Raw genomic sequence first — 18,065 nt, 5'->3', positions numbered from 1 at the left:
TCCTGGGGCCAATGTTTATCCCCAGAGTCCCGGGACCAATATTTATCCCCAGAGTCCCGGGGCCAATGTTTATCCCCAGAGTCCCGGGGCCAATGTTTATCCCCAGAGTCCCGGGGCCAATGTTTATCCCCAGAGTCCCGGGGCCAATGTTTATCCCCAGAGTCCCGGGGCCAATGTTTATCCCCAGAGTCCCGGGGCCAATGTTTATCCCCAGAGTCCCGGGGCCAATGTTTATCCCCAGAGTCCCGGGGCCAATGTTTATCCCCAGAGTCCCGGGGCCAATGTTTATCCCCAGAGTCCCGGGGCCAATGTTTATCCCCAGAGTCCCGGGGCCAATGTTTATCCCCAGAGTCCCGGGGTCAATGTTTATCCCCAGAGTCCCGGGGCCAATGTTTATCCCCAGAGTCCCGGGGCCAATGTTTATCCCCAGAGTCCCGGGGCCAATGTTTATCCCCGGAGTCCCGGGGCCAATGTTTATCCCCGGAGTCCCGGGGCCAATGTTTATCCCCAGAGTCCCGGGGCCAATGTTTATCCCCAGAGTCCCGGGGCCAATGTTTATCCCCAGAGTCCCGGGGCCAATGTTTATCCCCAGAGTCCCGGGGCCAATGTTTATCCCCAGAGTCCCGGGGCCAATGTTTATCCCCAGAGTCCCGGGGCCAATGTTTATCCCCAGAGTCCCGGGGCCAATGTTTATCCCCAGAGTCCCGGGGCCAGTGTTTATCCCCAGAGTCCTGGGGCCAATGTTTATCCCCAGAGTCCTGGGGCCAATGTTTATCCCCAGAGTCCCGGGGTCAATGTTTATCCCCAGAGTCCCGGGGCCAATGTTTATCCCCAGAGTCCTGGGGTCAATGTTTATCCCCAGAGTCCCGGGGCCAATGTTTATCCCCAGAGTCCCGGGGCCAATGTTTATCCCCAGAGTCCCGGGGCCAATGTTTATCCCCAGAGTCCTGGGGTCAATGTTTATCCCCAGAGTCCTGGGGCCAATGTTTATCCCCAGAGTCCCGGGGTCAATGTTTATCCCCAGAGTCCCGGGGTCAATGTTTATCCCCAGAGTCTCGGGGCCAATGTTTATCCCCAGAGTCCCGGGGCCAATGTTTATCCCCAGAGTCCCAGGGCCAATGTTTATCCCCAGAGTCCCGGGGTCAATGTTTATCCCCAGAGTCCTGGGGCCAATGTTTATCCCCAGAGTCCCGGGGCCAATGTTTATCCCCAGAGTCCCGGGGCCAATGTTTATCCCCAGAGTCCCGGGGCCAATGTTTATCCCCAGAGTCCCGGGGTCAATGTTTATCCCCAGAGTCCCGGGGTCAATGTTTATCCCCAGAGTCCCGGGGTCAATGTTTATCCCCAGAGTCCCGGGGCCAATGTTTATCCCCAGAGTCCCGGGGTCAATGTTTATCCCCAGAGTCCTGGGGCCAATGTTTATCCCCAGAGTCCCGGGGCCAATGTTTATCCCCAGAGTCCCGGGGCCAATGTTTATCCCCAGAGTCCTGGGGTCAATGTTTATCCCCAGAGTCCCGGGGTCAATGTTTATCCCCAGAGTCCCGGGGTCAATGTTTATCCCCAGAGTCTCGGGGCCAATGTTTATCCCCAGAGTCCCGGGGCCAATGTTTATCCCCAGAGTCCCGGGGCCAATGTTTATCCCCAGAGTCCCGGGGCCAATGTTTATCCCCAGAGTCCCGGGGCCAATGTTTATCCCCAGAGTCCCGGGGCCAATGTTTATCCCCAGAGTCCCGGGGTCAATGTTTATCCCCAGAGTCCCGGGGTCAATGTTTATCCCCAGAGTCCCGGGGTCAATGTTTATCCCCAGAGTCCCGGGGTCAATGTTTATCCCCAGAGTCCCGGGGCCAATGTTTATCCCCAGAGTCCCGGGGCCAATGTTTATCCCCAGAGTCCCGGGACCAATGTTTATCCCCAGAGTCCCGGGGTCAATGTTTATCCCCAGAGTCCCGGGGTCAATGTTTATCCCCAGAGTCCCGGGGTCAATGTTTATCCCCAGAGTCCCGGGGTCAATGTTTATCCCCAGAGTCCTGGGGCCAATGTTTATCCCCAGAGTCCCGGGGCCAATGTTTATCCCCAGAGTCCTGGGGCCAATGTTTATCCCCAGAGTCCCGGGGTCAATGTTTATCCCCAGAGTCCCGGGGCCAATGTTTATCCCCAGAGTCCCGGGGCCAATGTTTATCCCCAGAGTCCCGGGGTCAATGTTTATCCCCAGAGTCCCGGGGCCAATGTTTATCCCCAGAGTCCCGGGGTCAATGTTTATCCCCAGAGTCCCGGGGCCAATGTTTATCCCCAGAGTCCCGGGGCCAATGTTTATCCCCAGAGTCCCGGGGTCAATGTTTATCCCCAGAGTCCCGGGGCCAATGTTTATCCCAGAGTCCCAGGGTCAATGTTTATCCCCAGAGTCCCGGGGCCAATGTTTATCCCCAGAGTCCTGGGGCCAATGTTTATCCCCAGAGTCCCGGGGCCAATGTTTATCCCCAGAGTCCCGGGGCCAATGTTTATCCCCAGAGTCTCGGGGCCAATGTTTATCCCCAGAGTCCCGGGGCCAATGTTTATCCCCAGAGTCCCGGGGTCAATGTTTATCCCCAGAGTCCCGGGGTCAATGTTTATCCCCAGAGTCCCGGGGCCAATGTTTATCCCCAGAGTCCCGGGGCCAATGTTTATCCCCAGAGTCCCGGGGTCAATGTTTATCCCCAGAGTCCCGGGGCCAATGTTTATCCCCAGAGTCCCGGGGTCAATGTTTATCCCCAGAGTCCCGGGGTCAATGTTTATCCCCAGAGTCCCGGGGCCAATGTTTATCCCCAGAGTCCTGGGGCCAATGTTTATCCCCAGAGTCCCGGGACCAATGTTTATCCCCAGAGTCCCGGGGTCAATGTTTATCCCCAGAGTCCCGGGGCCAATGTTTATCCCCAGAGTCCTGGGGCCAATGTTTATCCCCAGAGTCCTGGGGCCAATGTTTATCCCCAGAGTCCCGGGACCAATGTTTATCCCCAGAGTCCTGGGGCCAATGTTTATCCCCAGAGTCCCGGGGTCAATGTTTATCCCCAGAGTCCCGGGACCAATGTTTATCCCCAGAGTCCCGGGGTCAATGTTTATCCCCAGAGTCCCGGGGCCAATGTTTATCCCCAGAGTCCCGGGGCCAATGTTTATCCCCAGAGTCCCGGGGTCAATGTTTATCCCCAGAGTCCCGGGGCCAATGTTTATCCCCAGAGTCCCGGGGCCAATGTTTATCCCCAGAGTCCCGGGGTCAATGTTTATCCCCAGAGTCCCGGGGCCAATGTTTATCCCCAGAGTCCTGGGGCCAATGTTTATCCCCAGAGTCCTGGGGTCAATGTTTATCCCCAGAGTCCCGGGGTCAATGTTTATCCCCAGAGTCCCGGGGTCAATGTTTATCCCCAGAGTCCTGGGGCCAATGTTTATCCCCAGAGTCCCGGGGCCAGTGTTTATCCCCAGAGTCCCGGGGCCAATGTTTATCCCCAGAGTCCCGGGGTCAATGTTTATCCCCAGAGTCCCGGGGCCAATGTTTATCCCCAGAGTCCCGGGGCCAATGTTTATCCCCAGAGTCCCGGGGTCAATGTTTATCCCCAGAGTCCCGGGGCCAATGTTTATCCCCAGAGTCCCGGGGCCAATGTTTATCCCCAGAGTCCCGGGGCCAATGTTTATCCCCAGAGTCCCGGGGCCAATGTTTATCCCCAGAGTCCCGGGGCCAATGTTTATCCCCAGAGTCCTGGGGCCAATGTTTATCCCCAGAGTCCCGGGGTCAATGTTTATCCCCAGAGTCCCGGGGCCAATGTTTATCCCCAGAGTCCCGGGGCCAATGTTTATCCCCAGAGTCCCGGGGCCAATGTTTATCCCCAGAGTCCCGGGGCCAATGTTTATCCCCAGAGTCTCGGGGCCAATGTTTATCCCCAGAGTCCTGGGGCCAATGTTTATCCCCAGAGTCCTGGGGTCAATGTTTATCCCCAGAGTCCCGGGGCCAATGTTTATCCCCAGAGTCCCGGGGCCAATGTTTATCCCCAGAGTCTCGGGGCCAATGTTTATCCCCAGAGTCCCGGGGCCAATGTTTATCCCCAGAGTCCCGGGGCCAATGTTTATCCCCAGAGTCCCGGGGTCAATGTTTATCCCCAGAGTCCCGGGGCCAATGTTTATCCCCAGAGTCCCGGGGCCAATGTTTATCCCCAGAGTCCCGGGGCCAATGTTTATCCCCAGAGTCCCGGGGTCAATGTTTATCCCCAGAGTCCCGGGGTCAATGTTTATCCCCAGAGTCCCGGGGCCAATGTTTATCCCCAGAGTCCTGGGGTCAATGTTTATCCCCAGAGTCCCGGGGCCAATGTTTATCCCCAGAGTCCCGGGGCCAATGTTTATCCCCAGAGTCCTGGGACCAATGTTTATCCCCAGAGTCCTGGGGCCAATGTTTATCCCCAGAGTCCTGGGGTCAATGTTTATCCCCAGAGTCCCGGGGCCAATGTTTATCCCCAGAGTCCCGGGGCCAATGTTTATCCCCAGAGTCCCGGGACCAATGTTTATCCCCAGAGTCCCGGGGCCAATGTTTATCCCCAGAGTCCTGGGGCCAATGTTTATCCCCAGAGTCCCGGGGCCAATGTTTATCCCACGACCAACATCACTGGAAAAAATGTCATTATCTCATTGCTGTTTGTGGGAGCTTGCTGTGCGCAAATTGGCTGCCGCGTTTCCCACATTACAACAGTGACTACCCTTCAAAAAGTACTTCATTGGCTGTAAAGCACTTTGGGACATTCGAGGTTGTGAAAGGCGCTATAGAAATGCAAACCACAGACACGATATCTTCGAACAGTCCTGCGAGCGGCCTGATGGTGCTAAAATAATCAAGTTCCTAAAGGGGTACATACGGACGCGATAAATTTCAACAGGGGGTAATTTTCAACTTCGCCGCTGGGCGAAAAATCAATCGCACTGAAAACGGGGCGGGTTCTACAACGGGCAGGCGATCCACGAGGTGGGTGCCCAAGCAACCCAGTGAAAATGACCCCGAGTACGTTTAACCGAGTCACAGATTCTACAAGAGCCAATAGTGCAGCAGAGGCAGGGAGTGAGGGAGAAAGCAAGAGTTTACGCAGAGGGTGATGACTGTATGGGTGGGTGGGGGGGGGGCGGGTGAAGGGAGGGTCGACTTTGCAAATTGAAGTGAGATTGGAGAAGGAGCAGGCTTCAAATTGCTCATTTGCTTTTCAACTTCGGACGAGTAGAAAAAATTGGCTTTGTTTTAACAGAGGGAAAAACAGCTCCACCCATCACAGCAAATCTCCAACGCAGCAAGGTTCGCACTTCTGAGGCTTCGAAATTCATCCTTGTGGGGTGGGGAGGGGAATCATCAGGTCAACCCCAAAATTAGAAGCTTTATTTAATAGAGAGAAAAGACCAGACACGCACACAGACAGAGACAGAGAGACAGACAGAGAGAGAGACAGAAACACACACACACAGTGACAGAGAGAGAGACAGAGAGAGAGAGACAAAGAGAGAGAGAGAGAGAGACAGACCGAGAGAGACACACAGAAAGACACACAGAGACAGAAACAGACACAGACAGAGACACAGAGACAGAGACAGAGAGACAAAGAGAGAGAGAGACAGAAACACACACACACAGTGACAGAGAGAGACAAAGAGAGAGAGAGACAGACCGAGAGAGAGAGACACACACAATGACAGAGAGAGAGAGACAGAGAGAGACACAGTGATGGACAGAGACAGACACACAGAAAGACACACAGACAGAGACAGAAACAGACACAGACAGAGACAGACAGACCGAGAGAGACAGAAACACACACACACAGTGACAGAGAGAGAGACACAGACAGAGACAGAAACAGAGACAGAAACAGACACAGACAGAGACAGAAACAGACACAGACAGAGACAGAAACAGACACAGACAGAGACAGAGCTGCAGTACTTATTTCAGCCACTGGAGGTCCCTAGATGATTCAATAGCTCCGGGCGCCATCTGGTGGTGACACTGGAATAGTGCACATCTTCCTCCAAACTGATAGAAGGGTAAATTCACCAGCCTTCACACCAAGGGAGTGTGGGTCAGGGTCAGAGCTACAACATGGGAGCACTGACCCACACAAGTCATGCACTTTGAGCCCAGGTCCCTGCTGGGAGCTCAGGATTGGTGAATTTATCAGTGTTTATCAAAGGTTATCTCTCAGGGTAAGTCAAGGTACATATCTGGCCATTCATATATTTTTCCAAATTAATATATACATCCTTCACAAATACAGGTAAATAGAGGCAGATATATAGCAACAAGTAAATTGCATTTATATAGCATTTCTCAGGGAGAGTGCCTCAGAATGCTTTACAAAGAGTTGCAGAACAGGAAATGGGAGTAATTTTTGCAAGGGGGCGAGGGGGAAGAGATGGTGAGAGCCCAGTGGCACTGTCAAAAGGTTAGATTTGTTCCCCCAGAGGCATTTGCAGGTAAGGGGAGAGAGAGAGCCAATCGAGGCGACTCTGGTAGGGACAGAGATAGCCAATCGAGGCGACTCTGGTAGGGACAGAGATAACCAATCGAGGCGACTCTGGTAGGGACAGAGATAGCCAATCGAGGCGACTCTGGTAGGGACAGAGATAAACAATCGAGGCGACTCTGGTAGGGACAGAGATAAACAATCGAGGCGACTCTGGTAGGGACAGAGGTAGTCAATCGAGGCGACTCTGGTAGGGACAGAGATAGTCAATCGAGGCGACTCTGGTAGGGACAGAGATAGCCAATCGAGGCGACTCTGGTAGGGACAGAGGTAGTCAATCGAAGCGACTCTGGTAGGGACAGAGATAACCAATCGAGGCGACTCTGGTAGGGACAGAGATAGCCAATCGAGGCGACTCTGGTAGGGACAGAGATAGCCAATCGAGGCGACTCTGGTAGGGACAGAGATAGCCAATTGAGGCGACTCTGGTAGGGACAGAGATAGTCAATCGAGGCGACTCTGGTAGGGACAGAGATAGCCAATTGAGGCGACTCTGGTAGGGACAGAGATAGTCAATCGAGGCGACTCTGGTAGGGACAGAGATAGCCAATCGAGGCGACTCTGGTAGGGACAGAGATAGCCAATCGAGGCGACTCTGGTAGGGACAGAGATAGCCAATCGAGGCGACTCTGGTAGGGACAGAGATAGTCAATCGAGGCGACTCTGGTAGGGACAGAGATAGCCAATCGAGGCGACTCTGGTAGGGACAGAGATAGCCAATCGAGGCGACTCTGGTAGGGACAGAGATAACCAATCGAGGCGACTCTGGTAGGGACAGAGATAACCAATCGAGGCGACTCTGGTAGGGACGGAGATAACCAATCGAGGTGACTCTGGTAGGGACGGAAATAGTCAATCGAGGCGACTCTGGTAGGGACAGATATAACCAATCGAGGTGACTCTGGTAGGGACAGAGATAGCCAATCAAGGCGACTCTGGTAGGGACAGAGATAGCCAATCGAGGCGACTCTGGTAGGGACAGAGATAGCCAATCGAGGCGACTCTGGTAGGGACAGAGATAGCCAATCGAGGCGACTCTGGTAGGGACAGAGATAGCCAATCGAGGCGACTCTGGTAGGGACAGAGATAGCCAATCGAGGCGACTCTGGTAGGGACAGAGATAGCCAATCGAGGCGACTCTGGTAGGGACAGAGATAGCCAATCGAGGCGACTCTGGTAGGGCAGAGATAGCCAATCGAGGTGACTCTGGTAGGGACGGAGATAGCCAATCGAGGCGACTCTGGTAGGGACAGAGATAACCAATCGAGGCGACTCTGGTAGGGACAGAGATAGCCAATCGAGGCGACTCTGGTAGGGACAGAGATAACAAAGTGAGGCGACGCTGGGTTGAGACCACCTGTTGGTGAATGGCTGCAGGATACGTCAGAAGACGGACAAGGGTTTGGGGCTCGATGGGCACTGGGCGTGCGAAAGCTCTCCCAAGGTCAAGTAGCCGTGACCCTCGCACGTTGCAACGTCCAAGAAGAGAATTACCTTTCTTCCAGGTCCTTGTACTGGGACTCCAGGCTCTTGTACGATGCCTTGAAGCCCGCCTGCTGGCCGATTAGTGCCTCGCACTCTGTGGACTGACGCTCGTTCAGCATCATCAGACGCTCGTGGTCCTGAAGCAGCGAGTCGTACGTGGCCTTCAGCTCCTCCTTCTCCCTGGTCAGGGTTTCATTCTCGCTCTCCAGGCCGGACTGCAGGTTCTGCAGCAAAGCATTCTGGCCCATCAGAGAGGCACCCTGGGAATTCAGGGTTGAATTCTCCACCTGCAACAGCGAACCCCCCAAATCTTAGAAACTGAAACTGTTTAAACAGAAAAAACACAAAGATCTGCAGCTAAGGCAGAGGCATTCAACTGACCCAGACTGTCCCTATAAAGTGCATTTCTCAAACTATGTCAAACTTGTACTGAACCTTGGTGAGACCACACCGGGAGTACTGTCAACAGTTCTGATCTCCATATAATAAAAAGGATAGAGAGGCAGTGGAGATGGAGCAAAATAGGTTTACCAGAACTGAGAGGTTATACCTATCAGGAAAGATTGAACAGGCTGGGGCTCCTGTCTCTAGAAAAGCGAAGGTGGAGGGGTGACCTGATAAGAGGTCTTGAAGATTATGAAAGGTTTTGATAGGGTAGATGTAGAGAAGATGTTTCCACTTGTGGGGGAGACCAGAACTAGGGGGAGTAAATATAAGAGTCACCAATAAATCCAATGGGGAATTCAGGAGAAACCTCTTTACCCAGAGAGTGGTGAGAATGTGGAACTCGGAGTCAAGGCGAATAGTACAGGTGCATTTAAGGGGAAGCTAATTAAACATGAGGGAGAAAGGAATAGAAGGTTGTGCTGATAGGGTGAGGTGAAGAGGGGTGAGAGGAGGCTCGTGTGGAGCATAAACACCGGCACAGGCCAGTTGGGCCGAATGGCCTGTTTCTGTGCTGTAAATACTATGTGATACGGTGTATCCTGCTCTAACACTTGCCATTATAAAGCACAAGAACAAAATTAAACCCCTCGCCTTGACAAGTGCAAAATTAACAAAAGAATCCAAATACAGACCTTGTTTAAAGCAGCTTCTCTCAAAGGCAGTGACTCACAAACAGAGAGCGAGCGAGGGGAGGGGCGGAGAGAGAGCGAGGGGGGAGGAGAGCGAGAGCGAGCGAGGGGAGGGGCGGAGAGAGAGCGAGGGGGGGGCGGAGAGAGAGTGAGGGAGGGGAGGGGCGGGGAAAGAGAGAGAGCGAGTGAGGGGAGGGGCGGAGAGAGAGAGCGAGTGAGGTGAGGGGCGGAGAGAGCGCGAGGGGGGAGGAGAGAGCGAGCGAGCGAGGGGAGGGGCGGAGAGAGAGCGAGGGGGAGGAGAGGGAGAGCGAGCAAGGGGAGGGGCAGAGAGAGAGCAAGGGAGGGGCGGAGAGAGAGCGAGCGAGGGGAGGGGAGGAGAGAGAGCGAGCGAGCGAGGGGAGGGGCGGAGAGAGAGCGAGGGGGGAGGAGAGAGAGAGCGAGTGAGGGGAGGGGCGGAGAGAGAGAGCGAGTGAGGTGAGGGGCGGAGAGAGCGCGAGGGGGGAGGAGAGAGCGAGCGAGCGAGGGGAGGGGCGGAGAGAGAGCGAGGGGGGAGGAGAGAGTGAGCAAGCGAGGGGAGGAGCGGAGAGAGCGAGGGGAGGGGCGGAGAGAGAGAGCGAGGGGAGGGGCGGAGAGAGAGAGCGAGGGGAGGGGCGGAGAGAGAGAGCGAGGGGAGGGGCGGAGAGAGAGAGCGAGGGGAGGGGCGGAGAGAGAGAGCGAGGGGAGGGGCGGAGAGAGGGAGCGAGAGGGCGGAGAGAGAGAGCGAGGGGGCGGAGGGAGGGAGGGAGCGAGGGGGCGGAGAGAGAGCGAGAGGGACAGGCGGAGGGAGAGGGAGCGAGAGGGACAGGCGGAGGGAGAGGGAGCGAGAGGGACAGGCGGAGGGAGAGGGAGCGAGAGGGACAGGCGGAGGGAGAGAGAGCGAGAGGGACAGGCGGAGGGAGAGGGAGCGAGAGGGACAGGCGGAGGGAGAGGGAGCGAGAGGGACAGGCGGAGGGAGAGGGAGCGAGAGGGACAGGCGGAGGGAGAGGGAGCGAGAGGGACAGGCGGAGGGAGAGGGAGCGAGAGGGACAGGCGGAGGGAGAGGGAGCGAGAGGGACAGGCGGAGGGAGAGGGAGCGAGAGGGACAGGCGGAGGGAGAGGGAGCGAGGGGGACAGGCGGAGGGAGAGGGAGCGAGGGGGACAGGCGGAGGGAGGGGAGTAGGAGAAGAGCAGGAACGAAGGTGTGAACCTGAAGCTTGGCATTCTGTATCTGCAGTGTGGTGCTGTGTCCCTGCATGGATGCTGCCTGCTGCTGCAGGATGACTATCTGGGAGCTGACGGTTTGGTTCTGCGCCTCGAGCTGCTTCAGCTGGTCTTTCAGAAGCTCCCTTTCAGTTTCCAGAGCTGCGTTCTGTGAAGAAAACAAGCGGCGAATTAGACCGGGCTCCTGGTAGAGAGCGACAAACAACCCCGACTGACTTACGTTAAAATGCGTCAGAAGATGTTTCAAAAATTTAAACCGTGTGGGCATAAGGCTCAAACAGAATAAAACATTTCAGTTCAATACCCCGGGGGGCGTCGGGGGAAACACAAATCAGGCCGTTGGAGAGTCTTCACAAAAAATGTTCTCTTTTTAAAAACAGAAAATAAAAACAGAAAATGACGGTCTTTTCAGGAATGGAGGGAAGAGAAATTTGGGGTGAAAAAACAATTTCAAAAAAATAACAGCGATTGATGTGTGTTCAAAAAGACTTGCATTTCTATAGCGCCTTTCACGACCTCAGGATGTCCCAAAGCGCTTTGCAGCCAATGAAGTACTTTTTGGAGTGTAGTCACTGTTGTAATGTGGGAAACGCGGTAGCCAATTTGCGCACAGCAAGCTCCCACAAAGAGCAATGCGATAATGACCAGATCATCTGTTTTTAGTGATGTTGATTGAGGGATAAATATTGGCTCGGGGAGAACTCCCCTGCTCTTCTTCGAAATCGTGGCACTGGGACTCTGTCACTGTCTGAGTGATGGGAAACTCTGAGATCAGTCCGCCCTTCTCCCCACCCCACCCCACCAAGTCCAAAAGGGTAAATCCGCGCAGTCCCGTCGCTGATACTTACGTTCCTCTCCACCTCAATAATGTTGTCCTTCACTTTCAGCAGCTCCAGAGTGGTCTCCCGGTTTTCCTTCTCCCACTTGTCTTTCTCCGTGCTGTCAGGCTGGGAGCGCTGGAGTGGGTTCATGCAGGAATTGGGTGGCAGCCTTTCCTCCTCCTCCTGACGCTGCAGGAAAGCTTCCAGATTCCACTTCACCTAGAAAATGTGTGTGTATTGCGGGGGGCGGGGGGGAGAAGAGAGAATTAATCGTACGGGTGGCGGGAGGCTTGTGCACAAAAACCCATCAGGGCAACAGAAACAACGATACCAGTAGCATAAAGCGAACCACAATGGCTCGGAACTTGAAACTACTGCACCTTGTTCTAATTTCTGCTCGGAATCACCGTGTTCCATAGGGCATCCATTTCTCGATTTATTTTTGACACCCTCAATCTCACACGTTGGAATATACAGCCACATAAATACTGTGCCAACAAGAGCGGGTCAGAGGCTAGGTATTCTGCGGCGAGTGTCTCACCTCCTGACTCCCCAAAGCCTTTCCACCATCTACAAGGCACAAGTCAGGAGTGTGATGGAATACTCTCCACTTGCTTGGATGAGTGCAGCTCCAACAACACTCAAGAAGCTCAACACCATCCAGGACAAAGCAACCCGCTTGATTGGCACCCCATCCACCACCCTAAACATTCACTCTCTCCACCACCGGTGCACCGTGGCTGCAGTGTGTACCATCTACAAGATGAACTGCAGCAACTCACCAAGGCTTCTTCGGCAGCACCTTCCAAACCTGTGACCTCTACCACCTGGAAGGACAAGGGCAGCAGGCGCATGGGAACACCACCACCTCCAAGTCACACACCATCCGGACTTAGAAGTATATCGCCGATCCTTCATCGACGCTGAGTCAAAATCCTGGGACTCCCTCCCGAACAGCACTGACCGCCCGGTCCCCCCGACTGACCGCCCGGTCCCCCCGACTGACCGCCCAGTCCCCCCGAGGGCTGACCGCCTGTTTCCGAGGGCTGACCGCCAGCTCCCACTGGGCCTCCCGAGGGCTGACCGCCGGCTCCCACTGGGCCTCCCGAGGGCTGACCGCCGGCTCCCACTGGGCCTCCCGAGAGCTGACTGCCTGTTCCCGCTGCACCTCCCCCTGACTGACCGCCCGTTCCAGAGGGCTGACCGCCTGTTCCCGAGGGCTGACCGCCAGGGCTCCCCCTGACTGACCGCCTGTTCCCGAGGGCTGACTGCCGGGGCTGCCCCTGACTGACCGCCTGTTCCCGAGGGCTGACCGCTGGGCCTCCCGAGGGATGACCACCCGTTTCCGAGGGCTGACCGCTCCTTACCGTGCTCAGCTCAAGGCGCAGTTGCTGGTTTAGGTTGCTGGACTCTGCCAGTCGAGACTCGAGTGCCTGAATCTTCTCCTCTCTAATCTCTAGTGTTTTCTTCAGTGTGGATTCGATCTTGGTCTCCAGCATCTTGTATTTGCTGAAAATAAAAGTAAAAGCGTTGGTTTTTGGTCATCCGAACCCCGACAACTTTTATTTTTTTGGTTAAATTTAGAAAGACACCAAGCTGGAGAGGCGGGAGGTTTTTTCCCTGACCTCCCCATTTCTTCTGTTCTTCCCCAGCCACCCCTCTACTCAACCAATGGTTTAACGGGACAGACTCCCAGCAATTCATGGGTCAATAAACTTCTGTAAAAGAGCTGGTTAAGGATCGGTGTGAACACGGGATTAGAGATTTTCGGGGTGGGTGGAGACTGATCGACAAATACGTTCCAGGGCTTGATGAGCTCTGTGTCTACTGGGTAAGGTTATCCGAGGAACTTATCGCACTAAATGGTGGGAAACCGGGGACTGTGGAGGAAGAGAGATTTCGGAGCCCAAACGCACAAATTACTAAAAGCTAGAGGACCGGCACAAAAAAAAACCATCAACTCGGCTAATGGAACGTTGGCCTTTATCTGGCTGGAACGCCAAGGGGAGGAAAGTGATGCTTCAGTTGTTCAAAGGCTCGCTCAGCTCCCATCTCTGCGGAGCACTGGGTTCAGATCTGGGCCCCGCACCTTAGGAAGGATATATTGGCCTTGGAGGGGAGCAGTGCAAGATTCACCAGAATGACACCGGGGCTCAAAGGGTTAAATTAGGAGGACAGGTTGCATAGATTTGGCGTGTAGTCCTTCGAGTATAGGGGATTAATGGGTGACCCGATTGAGGTGTTCAAAATGTTAAAAGGATTTGATAGGGTAGATTTGGAGAAACTATTTCCTCTGGTTTCAGTAGCTCGTCCGCTGCTGAAACCCTCATCCATGCCTTTGTTACCTCTAGCCTTGACTATTCCAACACACTCCTGGCCGGCCTCCCACATTCCACACTATGTAATGTTGAGGTCATCCAAAACTCGGCTGCCCGTGTCCTAACTTGCACCAAGTCCCATTCGCCCATCACCCCCTGTGCTCGCTGACCCACATTGGCTCCCGGATAAGCAGCGCCTCGATTTTAAAATTCTCAAATTTTCAAATCCCTCCATGGTCTCATACCTTCCTATCTCTGTAATCTCCTTCAGCCCCCCCCACCCCCCAAGATATCTGCGCTCCTCTAATTCTGCCCTCTTGAGGATCCCTGATTATAATCGCTCCACCATTGGTGGCCGTGCCTTCTGTTGCCTGGGCCCTAAGCTCTGGAATTCCCTGCCTAAACCTCTCCCCCTCGCTACCTCTTTAAAACCTCCCTCTTTGACCAAGCTTTTGGTCACCTGCCCTAACTTCTCCTTATGTGGATCTGTGTCAAATTTTTTTATCTTAAAATACTCCTTGGGACGTTTTACTACTTTAAGGCGCTATATAAATACAAGTTGTTGTTGTTGGTGAGGAAGTCAAGAACAAGGGGATTTAATCTTAGAGCTAGGCCGATCAGGAGCGAAATCAGGAAGAATTTTTTCACACAAAGGGTAGTGGAAATTTGGAACCCAAAAGGCTGTGGATGCTGGGGATCAATCGGGAGCTTTCAAGACTGAGATCGATTTCTGTTGGGTAAGGGCATCAAGGGATAAGAAGTAAAGGCGGGGGTCATGAATCTTACCATTCATGTAGAAATGACTCATGAGATAACACTGGGCGGCCAGCTGGTGGCGCCGTCCAGGGAAAGTATAATACTCGGGCGTGGGCCCAGCTTGCCCAGGATGTTTTTGTAACCAGGAACTAGTGATGTAACTGGAACTCATGGTTGTGAAACAGTTGATTAAAGCCTTGTTTTATACTGAAACCAAGTGCTCAGTAGTTTTCTTACATCAGCAGGAAAATGTAGTTGAGGTGCCGCTCAGCCGCGATCTAACTGAATGGCGGAGCAGGCTTGAGGGGGGTGAATGGCCTCCTCCTCCTGTTCCTAATGTTCTTATGGAGGACAATAGGCCAGGGTTGGATAATGCTGATGCAAGCATGGATGAACATTCAACATTTCACCCGATTCCCTTTCAGCGTCAGCCAGTGTTTATGCCGAACCTTCCCTCAGCAGAATGGGTGGATTAAGTGTCCAGAGTCTGTGCTTGATGGGCCAAATGGCCGTTAGTCATTCCCACTTCCTTGGGTTCTGAAAACGGGTACATGTGCAGCTGTGTGATTAACTGTCTGGTGCTGAAGTAGCACAAACAGCATTTACACCCATCGCTCGTGGCATACTGTCGTCTCATTCAAATACTTTATTGGAGTGATGGTTACAACATCAATAAATAAAGAATAGGAAAGAACCAGGGTCACAGGAGGTTAGAACCCATCAATCACAGTGTGTCTGTACAGCTAAACCAATAATACGCTGGACCACAATCAATGTTTCGCACAGGTTTCTCTCCTACGGGCTCTGAACATTGCTGACTGCACACACACACACACACACAGGCCATCATGCGCACACACACACACCCTCCCTCACACACACACACACGTGCCCACACACACACACACACACACACGCGTGCCCTCACGCTCACACACGCGTGCCCTCACGCTCACACACCCTCACACACACACGCCCTCACGCTCACACACACACCCTCACACACACACGCCCTCATGCTCACACACACACCCTCACACACACACGCCCTCATGCTCACACACGCGTACCCTCACGCTCACACACGCGCGTGCCCTCACGCTCACACACACCCTCACACACACACGCCCTCACGCTCACACACACGCCCTCACGCTCACACACACCCTCACACACACACGCCCTCACGCTCACACACACGCCCTCACACACACACGCCCTCACGCTCACACACACGCCCTCACGCTCACACACACGCCCTCACGCTCACACACACGCCCTCACGCTCACACACACGCCCTCACGCTCACACACACACCCTCACGCTCACACACACGCCCTCACGCTCACACACACGCCCTCACGCTCACACACACCCTCACACACACACGCCCTCACGCTCACACACACGCCCTCACGCTCACACACACGCCCTCACGCTCACACACACGCCCTCACGCTCACACACACGCCCTCACGCTCACACACACACCCTCACACACACGTGCCCTCACGCTCACACACACACGCGCCCTCACACACACACACACACACACACACACACGCGTGCCCTCACACACACACACACACACACACGCCCTCACACACGTGCCCTCACGCTCACACACACGTGCCCTCACACACACACACACACACACACACACGCGTGCCCTCACACACACACACACACGCCCTCACGCTCACACACGCCCTCACGCTCACACACGCGTGCCCTCACGCTCACACACGTGCCCTCACGCTCACACACACACGTGCCCTCACGCTCACACACACACGTGCCCTCACGCACACACACACACGTGCCCTCACACACACACACACACACGCGTGCCCTCACGCTCACACACACGCCCTCACACACGCGTGCCCTCACGCTCACACACACGCCCTCACGCTCACACACACGTGCCCTCACGCTCACACACACACGTGCCCTCACGCACACACACACACACACACACGCGTGCCCTCACGCTCACACACACGCCCTCACACACACGTGCCCTCACGCTCACACACACACGCCATCAACCCTGGGCCACTGTGAGACTGATTTCTCTCTGCATTTTTGTTTATTTTAATAAGGATTAAAGCTGGTCTTCGCGGCTGCTCCTGGGATTGCACTGACAGCTTCCATCAGCTTTAGGTTTAAAAAAAAAAAAACTGCTTGCTGAGAAAACTGAACTGATTCTCTCAAGGTTAACAATTTTAATCCAGTTTAATAAAATTACATCCGGATTCTGTAGAACCCTCTGATTGGGAATGGGGATAGGAGGCTACAGGGACCAGCAGAGACAGTAATTATCACCAAGTGCGTCACTGGGCACAATGCTCCTGCACTGCTGGGACCCGGAGTCTGTTGTGTGAGGGAAGCAAGTCAGAGTTAAATAGCGGCGATGAATGAAGATACTGACATCTTGCTTGTTGACCTTTGGGGTGTAACAAGTATTTATGCAGACCTTAACCCCCACCCCCCCCCTACCCATCCCCATTTAATCTACAGAGGGTAGAGAGGAGTGTAAATGGGCTGTGGGAGGGGATTAAATGGTTGGGTAGGGGAGAATGCGTTGTGGAAATAAATTAAATGAATTGGCAAGTCTGAGTCAATTTTGCAGCAAATTGGTAACCAAGGCCGGGGAGGGGGGGGGAACGAGTAAATGGCATCAGCTTCAGTCAGCTTTCGCTCAACCCCACCTATAATTCCTGTTTAATTTAAAGAGAGAACTTTACTCGGTATAAAGCGGTGCGTTCCTTCCGATCACATGTGTGCTGTTGAGGCTGCGTTTCATCAGCTCTTCAAATGGCCAGTAGATGGCGAGCTTCACTGCAGTGAGGACACTGCCATCTCAGACAGCCTGCTACTCCCCCGCACTGTATCAAGGAGCAGCTCGGACACCAGCCGCGGGGGCAGCAGGTGGCCGCGGGGGTCAGTCCGGGCCAAACCATGGCCGCGGGGGTCAGTCCGGGTCAGCCCGGGCCAGCCATGGACGGACACAGCTCACCTGATGGCTGCGGAGCAGCGGAGGATGTGACAGAACCCTTCATCGCCACGCTTGTAACTCTTACACCAACAAATTCTTAAGTCTCAACTGGGTTGCGGTGTTGCTAAGAGGGGCCTGGGACCTCCCCGGTGAAAGAAGGGTAAAGGAGAGAAAAAGTAAAAAGAACTTGCATTTATATAGTGCCTTTCACGCCCTCGGGACATCCCAAAGCCCTTTACAGCCAATGGAACCAACATAGTCACCGCTACATAGACTAACTAGCGCAGCGGCCAATTTACACACAGCCAGGTCCCACAAACAGCAAGGAGATAAATGACCAGATGATCTGTTTTAGTCATGTTAGTTCAAGGATAAATTTTGTCAAGGAGAGATGTAAATACTTGGAGGGAAGAAATATGGGGAAAAGAGCAGAGGAGTGGGATTCATTGGATAGTGCTACCAAAGAGATACGATGGGCTGAATGGCCTCCTTCTGTGCTGTAAGATTCGATGATTCTATGAGAGAGGAGGGAGGGGGAGAGAGAGAGGAGAGGGAGGGGGAGAGAGAGAGAGGAGGGAGGGGGAGAGAGAGAGAGGAGGGGGAGGGGGAGAGAGAGAGAAGGGGAAAGAGGAGGAAGAAAGAAAAATTGACCAGGGAGGTCCCAGGCCCCTCTTAGCAACACCGCAACTCAGTTGAGACTTAAGAATTTGTTGGTGTAAGAGTTACAAGCGTGGCGATGAAGGGTTCTGTCACATCCTCCGCTGCTCCGCAGCCATCAGGTGAGCTGTGTCCGTCCATGGCTGGCCTGGACTGACCTCACTTCCGGTGAGGTGACGCGGTAAGGACA

At 54.2% G+C, this 18,065-nt stretch overlaps 1 protein-coding gene across 1 annotated transcript in view; it reads right to left on the bottom strand.

The window, feature by feature from the left end:
- Window positions 1–18,065, bottom strand: part of LOC147109044 (protein Daple-like) — a 311,247-nt gene that overhangs the window by 56,650 nt on the left and 236,532 nt on the right. Inside the window, exons 17-20 of the mRNA XM_086002608.1 lie at window positions 12,510–12,651; window positions 11,170–11,361; window positions 10,308–10,469; window positions 8,016–8,293 (exon numbers count right to left, since the gene is read on the bottom strand). Coding sequence (XP_085858734.1) covers window positions 8,016–8,293; window positions 10,308–10,469; window positions 11,170–11,361; window positions 12,510–12,651 — 774 coding nt within the window. The remainder of the gene's footprint in view (window positions 1–8,015; window positions 8,294–10,307; window positions 10,470–11,169; window positions 11,362–12,509; window positions 12,652–18,065) is intronic.

The sequence above is a fragment of the Somniosus microcephalus genome, chromosome 12 (assembly GCF_052327205.1).
Source record: "Somniosus microcephalus isolate GS21.2 chromosome 12, FLI_Smic_1.0, whole genome shotgun sequence".
Lineage (NCBI taxonomy): Eukaryota > Metazoa > Chordata > Chondrichthyes > Squaliformes > Somniosidae > Somniosus > Somniosus microcephalus.
Note: the sequence above shows the minus strand (reverse complement) of the source record. Positions and strands in the feature narration are given on the sequence as shown.